The 9,465-nt window shown below is 34.8% G+C and overlaps 1 protein-coding gene across 1 annotated transcript in view; it reads left to right on the top strand.

Annotated features, from left to right (window-relative positions):
- Positions 1-9,465, top strand: part of LOC107705481 (nucleophosmin-like) — a 32,111-nt gene that overhangs the window by 5,372 nt on the left and 17,274 nt on the right. The window contains exons 4-8 of the mRNA XM_016508792.1: positions 1,827-1,920; positions 2,452-2,549; positions 3,679-3,758; positions 3,863-3,920; positions 8,516-8,599. Of these exons, the coding sequence (XP_016364278.1) occupies positions 1,827-1,920; positions 2,452-2,549; positions 3,679-3,758; positions 3,863-3,920; positions 8,516-8,599 (414 nt within the window). The remainder of the gene's footprint in view (positions 1-1,826; positions 1,921-2,451; positions 2,550-3,678; positions 3,759-3,862; positions 3,921-8,515; positions 8,600-9,465) is intronic.

Genomic DNA, 9,465 nt, shown 5'->3' with positions numbered 1-9,465 from the left:
GACTTGAGCAATAATTGTACCTTAATTACAAGGTTTTGTCTCGATTGCTCGGGAGACAATCAACTCATCAGTCAGCATTTGTGTTGAAACAGATCATCTGAGATGATTTTGGACGTGAGGGATTGTTCGCCATTCAACGTAATTACAACGGTTACATAGCTGTCATTTAAAGCATTAAGCAGACCATCGCGCCCTCAGCTGTTTACATCTGGTTGCCGTCGATGCAAGTGCCGTTGCCTGGCACAGTGGAATGTTCATTCAGAATTGTTGGCCGTGGCTTGTATTTCGCGAGTTGTGCAATTGTGCTGATGTTTAGCTGAAGGCCTAATGTACTGGCATTGAATGATCAGGACGGATCCCAGTCGTGAATTCTTTCTGAGAAACCAATCTTGTTTGGATGTTTGTGGTGGGAATCATTTATCATCTGATTTTAGCACAAAATTGTCTGATAATAAACACTTAGTAGTATATGTTTTAATATTCAATAATTTATACTACTGTTCAAAAGTTTGGGTTTTTAGTGGTTTTGACAGAGGTCTATTATTCTTACCAAAGTTTAGAGCTGCACGATTAATTGTTAAAAAGGTATCGCAATCTCGATTCAAACACCCATGCGATCCGATTTTTAAATGTCAACGATTTGCCCTTGTCTGTTAAACCTTTGAAAAAAATCATACCAGAACATTCAAATGTGTGTTTGCGCTGTCGCTGACACAGAGAGCAGACATGTACCGTGGTTCATATTATCACAAAAATACTGGGATGAAAGTTTATAGTTTAGATATAAACATTGATGTCTATGGTAGCGATCAAATCCCCTTTTGAAAGTAACTGGTGCTTCAAATAACATTTGTGTCGAATGCATTAGTCTGTTAAAAAATGTGTTTGTCATTGAATCATTCATTCAAAAGATTTGTTCAAAAACGCTGATTGATCCAGTAATGCTTTTATGAGTCTTTGAATCATTCATTCAGACCACGTTTTCATAATTTTAATATTAAAAATGGGTGTATTAAATATATTATATTTTTAATATACATGTATATGAAAAAAAAAAAAAATTCATTCAAATTAATTCAAAACTTTTAAATCGACTTTAGCAGTAATATTTTGTCACATTATTTTGTTTAGTTCAGAATTGTGGGAGATTCGTGATCACTATTTGAGACAAAAAAATAAAAAATTGTGATTCTCAATGTATCCAGAATCGTGCAGTACAGTAATGGTAATATTGTTAAATATTATTACAATTTGGAATAGCTGTTTTCAATTTTAATATATTTTAAAATGTAATCTATTCCTGTGATGCAAAGTAGAGTTTCCAGCATCGTTACCCCAGTCTTCAGTGTCACATGATCCTTCAGAAATCATTCTAATATGCTGATTTGCTGCTCAAAAACATTTCTTATTATTATCAGTGTTGAAAACAGTTGTGCTGCTTTATATTTTTTGGTAAACCAGGATACATCCCTTTAGGAATTATTAGAAAGAACATTTATGTGAAACAGCATTCATTTATTTATTTGAAATAGCATGTGTTTGAAATATAAATCTTTTATAACATTATACATTTCTGTACTGTCACTTTTGATCAATTTAATGCATCCTTGCTGAATAAAAGTATTACTTTGTTTCAAAAAAAAAAAATTGGCAAGTTCAAGATTTTTGTTTAATAAGCTATGTTTTGTGTTCTAAACAGTTTTTCTTTTTGTTCTAAAAGTAGACCATGAATAAGATGTTTTGCTATTGTTGTGTTTGATCATTCAATCATTCGATCATTCGTAGTTTGGATTACAACAATATGTGTGTCTGCGTGTTACCTCTAGCTAAGTCTGGGAGGTTTTGAGGTCACGCCTCCTGTGTCCTTTCGCCTGCAGTCCGGAGGGGGGCCGGTCTACATCAGCGGTCAGCATTTCGTCAGTGAGTACCTTTTGTCTTTTCTCATTGGTTAGGACTGAACACGACCAGTTTAGGAAAACCATTTCCCAGATGTGTCTTTTGCCTCTCTCTTGTTCACTCTTTTCTTCTCTCTGATGAAATGATCCTCTCAACCTGTTGCGACGTCCATGGGAGTAATCTGGCCGTCTGGAAGGGCCCTTCACTCTCCGTACGGACTCAAAATGAATTAACCAGCACCATGTGACACCATTTTCTCTGATATAATCGCTTCCATATGTTTGCACATGCTGTTCAGACACTTTCAACATGTCAGCTCTATTCTCCAGATATTAAATGAGTGCAGCATTTAGGCTTCCACTTATATATGTCAGATTGGTTTAGTCACAAAACGTGGACATGTGACGTTGTTTTGAATGAATGAATGAATGATGCTGTAACGTAGTTCGTAGTCCATGGAAGAAGGAGGCGGGAACCGGTCTCATCCGAAAGACGGATTTTGTTTTTATTTAAATCAAAGTTATTGATGTCTGGAGATCTCTGTGGTTTGCTCAGGTGTGAAGGAATCAGATGATGAGGATGAGGAAGAGGAGGAGAATAATACATCACCAGTGAAGAGACCGTCTAGCATGACCCTTGCAAAAGTGCCTCAGGTAATCTCTCACCTCAAACCACTCAGTGCTTTTTACACACAATTCATTAAAAAACGACTAAATTATGATTGTTTTTTTGGTGCAGTACACATAAAACTCCCTTAAGATAATCAGAGATGTATACTTAATGCAGCAAAAACCAACAACAACAACAAAAAACTTGATATAATTGTCATGTTTTCCAGTACAATATCTATATATTCTTAGATCAAGATACAGTTACTTGAGAAGTAAAATGATTTAAGATATTAAGTCTTGTTTTCAAAATAAAAATGTATCAAAATTAAGAGAGTTCATGCTTAAAACAAGAAAAAAAAATCTTTCAGTGGGGTAAGAAAAATAATCTGGTTTTCACTTTTAAGGAAGTATATTATTTCTACACCAGATACTATTTTCTATTTTAAGCATAAACTCACTTAATTTTGATGAATGTTTCAGAAAACAAGACCTAATATCTTAAATCATTTTGCTTCTCAAGTAAATGTGTCTTGATTTAAGAATGTTTTGACATTTGTGCTGGTAAAAAAAGATAAAAAATAATAAGGAAGATGATCATTTTTTGTAGTGTATTTATCACAGACAATGTGGTGCTTGCTTTCTTTTGTAAATAAGAAATGAAAAGGATTTAACTAGGTGTCCAGAAACATTAAAAGAGAAACTATGAGGTTGCCCTGTTGACTTTTGTGGAATCTCAATAAAGAGACACATTGTTCAATACACACTTAATCCTCTAGATAAGTGTCTGAGACAAGCAACAGCTTGTCATCGATGTGATACACAGAGAGTCTGTTTGAAATCTTTTGTCAGAGTGTTGAAATGATCCCAGAATTCTTATTGAAGCAGAAAGCCATGAGAAGCTGTCACAGTGTTTTTACTTGGGTTAAGGGGTGTTGTTGTGATTTACCTATGATAAAATCACTGTAATACTTATTTTTAGTGGCTTATTGCTTTTATAGAATAGCAGCAATGACAAGATAAGAGACAAATTAATGCATTAATAAGTATAGCATGATTATACTTGTCTCTAGCATCTCACCAGTCACTTCTATTCATATTTTACTGCCGGAACGCTCAGATTTATAAAAATGTACTTTGTTCTGTTTCCAATGATTGTGTTCCGTCATTTCAGAAAAAGTTGAAAATGGACTCAGATGAAGACTCAGATGAGGATAGTGATGAAGATGATGACGATGATGATGATGATGACGAGTGAGAACTCATGTTTGTTCAGTGTGAACTTGTGCTCTGTTGAAAGGAGAGGATCATTTATATTTTTATTTGTTTGACAAATGCATTTTTCTCTTTCTTTTTAGTGACGACGACAAAGAGGTAAAGGCTGTTGAAAAGAGCCCCATCAAAACCCCTCAAAAAGTGAGTCTTTCCATGTACACAATTAGAAAAGAGGAAATGCTGTGTATTACAGTGCCGTTCAAAAGTTTGGGGTTGGTGAGATTTTTAATGTTTTGGAAAGGAGTTTCATATGCTCACCAAAGCTGCATTTATTTAATCAAAAATACAGTAAAGCAGTAATATTGTGAAATTATTATTATTATATTATATACTGTTTTCTGTTTTAATATATTTTAAAATGTAATTTATTCCTGGTGCAAAACTGAATTTTCAGCATCATTACTTCAGTTTTCAGTGTCACATGATCCTTCAGAAATCTCAAGAAGCATTTCATATTATTATCACAGTTAAAAACTGTTTGCTTAACGTTTGTGTAAAAACCTTGATAAATTTGTTTTTCAGAATTCTTTGAATTCATTTTATTTACTGAAACCTTTTGTAACATTCTAAAAGTCTTTACTGTCACTTTGGATCAATATAATGCATCCTTGCTAAATAAAAGCATTAATTTACTCAGGAAAAATCCCCCTGAGCCCAAACTTTTGAACGGTTTTATGTTACATTGCTGCAAGTTAGCACTGTTGTCCTGAATGAAGCCAAGTGACCAGCAGGTGCCAGTCTCTGCCTGAGACAGGATTTTGCATCACATATTCATCATCACCACCTGTTATTATCCCATCAACGTTAAGAGCACATTACATTCTGTCTGTCTATTCGTATAACACATATTCTTCCACCCTCATGTCACCTCAGTGACTTCTCATCTTTGTCATGTCTTGTTTGCATCCTTTCTTTATCCGTCTGTATTCATAGACACTTTCTCTCAGTCTGGATCGTAATGATCACATGTACACTGGTAAGATTCACAGACAGCCTGACTTCACCTCTCTACCCATCACTTGCTTGTTTGGGGTCAAAAAATGAATGTGAATAAGAAATGAATACTTTAATTCAGCAAGGATGTTTTAAATTAATAAAAAGTGACAGTAAAGACATTTCTAATGTTACAAAAACATTTCTTTTTCAAATAAATGATCAAATACTTTTTTTTTTTTTTAAACTTTCTGCTTTTTAACTTCTTAACTTACAGCTGTTTTTAACATTGATGATACTAAGAAATGTTTCTTGAACAGTAAATCAGCATATTAGAATAATATCTGAAGGATCATGTGACACTGAAGACTGGAGTTTAATAAGTATAGCATGATTATACTTGTCTCTAGCATCTCACCAGTCACTTCTATTCATATTTTACTGCCGGAACGCTCAGATTTATAAAAATGTACTTTGTTCTGTTTCCAATGATTGTGTTCCGTCATTTCAGAAAAAGTTGAAAATGGACTCAGATGAAGACTCAGATGAGGATAGTGATGAAGATGATGACGATGATGATGATGATGACGAGTGAGAACTCATGTTTGTTCAGTGTGAACTTGTGCTCTGTTGAAAGGAGAGGATCATTTATATTTTTATTTGTTTGACAAATGCATTTTTCTCTTTCTTTTTAGTGACGACGACAAAGAGGTAAAGGCTGTTGAAAAGAGCCCCATCAAAACCCCTCAAAAAGTGAGTCTTTCCATGTACACAATTAGAAAAGAGGAAATGCTGTGTATTACAGTGCCGTTCAACAGTTTGGGGTCGGTGAGATTTTTAATGTTTTGGAAAGGAGTTTCATATGCTCACCAAAGCTGCATTTATTTAATCAAAAATACAGTAAAGCAGTAATATTGTGAAATTATTATTATTATATTATATACTGTTTTCTGTTTTAATATATTTTAAAATGTAATTTATTCCTGGTGCAAAACTGAATTTTCAGCATCATTACTTCAGTTTTCAGTGTCACATGATCCTTCAGAAATCTCAAGAAGCATTTCATATTATTATCACAGTTAAAAACTGTTTGCTTAACGTTTGTGTAAAAACCTTGATAAATTTGTTTTTCAGAATTCTTTGAATTCATTTTATTTACTGAAACCTTTTGTAACATTCTAAAAGTCTTTACTGTCACTTTGGATCAATATAATGCATCCTTGCTAAATAAAAGCATTAATTTACTCAGGAAAAATCCCCCTGAGCCCAAACTTTTGAACGGTTTTATGTTACATTGCTGCAAGTTAGCACTGTTGTCCTGAATGAAGCCAAGTGACCAGCAGGTGCCAGTCTCTGCCTGAGACAGGATTTTGCATCACATATTCATCATCACCACCTGTTATTATCCCATCAACGTTAAGAGCACATTACATTCTGTCTGTCTATTCGTATAACACATATTCTTCCACCCTCATGTCACCTCAGTGACTTCTCATCTTTGTCATGTCTTGTTTGCATCCTTTCTTTATCCGTCTGTATTCATAGACACTTTCTCTCAGTCTGGATCGTAATGATCACATGTACACTGGTAAGATTCACAGACAGCCTGACTTCACCTCTCTACCCATCACTTGCTTGTTTGGGGTCAAAAAATGAATGTGAATAAGAAATGAATACTTTAATTCAGCAAGGATGTTTTAAATTAATAAAAAGTGACAGTAAAGACATTTCTAATGTTACAAAAACATTTCTTTTTCAAATAAATGATCAAATACTTTTTTTTTTTTTTAAACTTTCTGCTTTTTAACTTCTTAACTTACAGCTGTTTTTAACATTGATGATACTAAGAAATGTTTCTTGAGCAGTAAATCAGCATATTAGAATAATATCTGAAGGATCATGTGACACTGAAGACTGGAGTAATGATGCTGAAAATTCAGCTTTGCATCACAGGAATAAATTACATTTTAAAATCAAATTAAAATAGAAAATAGTTATTTAAATTGCAGTAATATTACTATCTTTACTGTATTTTTGATTTAATAAATGGAGCTTTGGTGAGCATATGAGATTCTTCAAGAAAATAAAAAATCTTAAAGACTCCAAACTTTTGATGGGTAGTCTATTTATAGTCTAAAACAGAGGTCTTGAACCCACTATCCTGCAATGTTTATTTCCAAACTGCTTCAGCACACCTGTATGTGTATTTTCAAGCAATCCTGAAAAGCTTGATTAGCTGCTTCAGGTGTGTTTGATTAGGGTTGGAGCTAAACTTTGCAGGACAGTGGGTCCCCAGGAGCAGGGTTGAAGACCTTTGATCTAAACATGTATGTAAATTAATGTAGTTAAAATCAAAAACTCAACTATTTATGCACCATTACAACTCGGTGGAAGTAAACTGAAATTGACAACCACAATAAAACCTAATAACCCTGCTGTGTGTACGTGTATTAAAATGTTTGAGAGCGCGTGACGGTGTGTGTTTTTTTGTATGTGTGTTTAGAGATCAAAGCGGGTACATACCTGCTCTGTGAGGACTGATTCCTGCCCCGAGGAGGGACGACAGACGAGCACTTCTGTCACACGCTCCACATGCTCTCTCATCCCCCCATCCTGAATGCTTTCTTCTCTTCTCACAGCATTTCAATCTCTCACTCTCTCTTTCTTTAGCCGTCTCGAGACGTCTCTATCTTTGAACCATCAGGTCTTTAACTTGTTGATACATTCACTGTTCATTTTGCTGGAAACACTTTTTATGAAGTCTGTTTATGATTATTAATGTATGCTTTCATACATTCAAATTACATATTATAACTTTGCTCCTGAGAAAAATAGCAACCATATAATTAGTTATAAGATGGTGATTTACATTATCAGTGTTGTTTATAAAGCCTAATATGTGACCCTGGACCACAAAATCTTAAGATCTTAATCTCAAAGTCTTAAGTCGCTGGGGTATATTTGTAGCAATAGCCAAAAATACATTGTATGGGTCAAAATGATCGATTTTTATTTTTTGCCAAAAATCATTAGGATATTAAGTGAAGATCATGTTCCATGAAGATATTTTGTAAATTTCATACTGTAAATATATCAAAACTTAATTTTTGATTAGTAATATGCATTGCTAAGAACTTCATTTGGACAACTTTAAAGGCGATTTTCTCAATATTTAGATTTTTTTGCACCCTCAGATTCCAGATTTTCAAATAGTTGTATCTCAGCCAAATATTGTCCAATCCTAACAAGCCATACATCAGTGGAAAGCTTATTCAGATTTCAGATGATGTATAAATCTCAGTTTCGAAAAATTGACACTTAAGACCGGTTTTGTGGTCCAGGGCCACATATTGTGTGTGTGTATAGATTCATAGAAAGTGTACAGTATTTCTTACTCCCCATCCATATTTCTTTTTTCAACCTTTTTTACTTGTCTTTCTTCCGCTGTCTGTTTTTCTCTCTGGGGTATAGAGTTTTAGAGCAATGACAGTGTCCTGTGGTCCCATTAGGCCGTGACTAGACAGGCTGCGCTTTCTACAAATTACTGCTCTCTTTCATCACGGCTCTCTGACAGCTGACTGAAATAAACATCTGAGAAGCGTATTGTGTTACATCACTGAAGAGCAAAGCCGTCACAATCACTCAATTCACAAACATTATCCGCTATTATGATTCTAACACTGAGCATGACAGGTGACTGGAGCGGTTCTGTCTTTGACACGCGTTAAATATTTTCTCTGCACATTTTAACCTGGGATTGCAACGTCTCTCTCTTTTTTCTTTCTCTCTGTCCATTTTTCCAGACCCCAGAGAAGAAGAAGAGTGCAGATAAGCGGAATGGCTCTCCAGACATGAAAGCCGGGACATCAGGGAAGCCCCAAACACAGGTAAGTTATGATTTATTTAAAAAAATAAAAATAAAAAGTTAGCAACAGTTCAGAATAGATGTGGCTGGTATGACAAAAATCCTCAAAGCAATTATGTTATGAGTAATTTTACTTCATGGTAATGGTGTGATATCACAATACAGCCATTTTTGGCTGGTAAAATGGTTTTAATATTAAATAACCATGCCTATATGTGGATAATTAAGCAAACTAAGTTTCTTTTTCAAGTGAAATGTAAAACCTATTTTATCTTATTTGGTATTTGATGGATGCAAACCAAAAGATAAGACTATTCATAATAAATGAAGTCTGGCATTAGTGCAAAAACAGCTTCACATTATGTAACACTTTGGTAAAGAAAACAAACAAGTTATGATGTGCATTGAAATGTTTTTCTATGGTCATACAGTATATACTGTCATACTGATCAGGTCTGCATCAGGATAAGTTTATTTGGGTCACGGCAAGATGTAGGAGCCGTCTGGGTTTCAGGTTTTGGTATTCAGTCCATGTCCCATTTCCAAGCCGTGCCAACCAAAAGCCAAAGTCTACCGGTGGATGCCAGAGGTAATTCTTACCAAACGTCCAGGTGCAGTTTAGGACGCCGACGACATGGCAGCCTCACAGAGAAAACCACGGGATAATGAGACGGCCTGTCTTTGTTTACGATCAGCCAACACCGCCAAAAGCAAAATGTGAATTAGACCAGCAGTACCCCTAAAGATAAATGTGTGTAACAGCATTCAAAACTCCAGCTGTGATTAGCTGAAAACCGCCCGGTCTTGGGAGGACACGATGATCCTGAAGCCATTATTTCTGGAATTGTTTTTTTTTTTTTTTTTTTAAGAGGGAATTCACTTAATACA

The sequence above is a fragment of the Sinocyclocheilus rhinocerous genome, unplaced genomic scaffold (assembly GCF_001515625.1).
Source record: "Sinocyclocheilus rhinocerous isolate Xijiao unplaced genomic scaffold, SAMN03320098_v1.1 scaffold1556, whole genome shotgun sequence".
NCBI classification, from domain to species: Eukaryota; Metazoa; Chordata; class Actinopteri; order Cypriniformes; family Cyprinidae; genus Sinocyclocheilus; species Sinocyclocheilus rhinocerous.
This window is presented reverse-complemented; position numbering and strand designations above follow the sequence as displayed.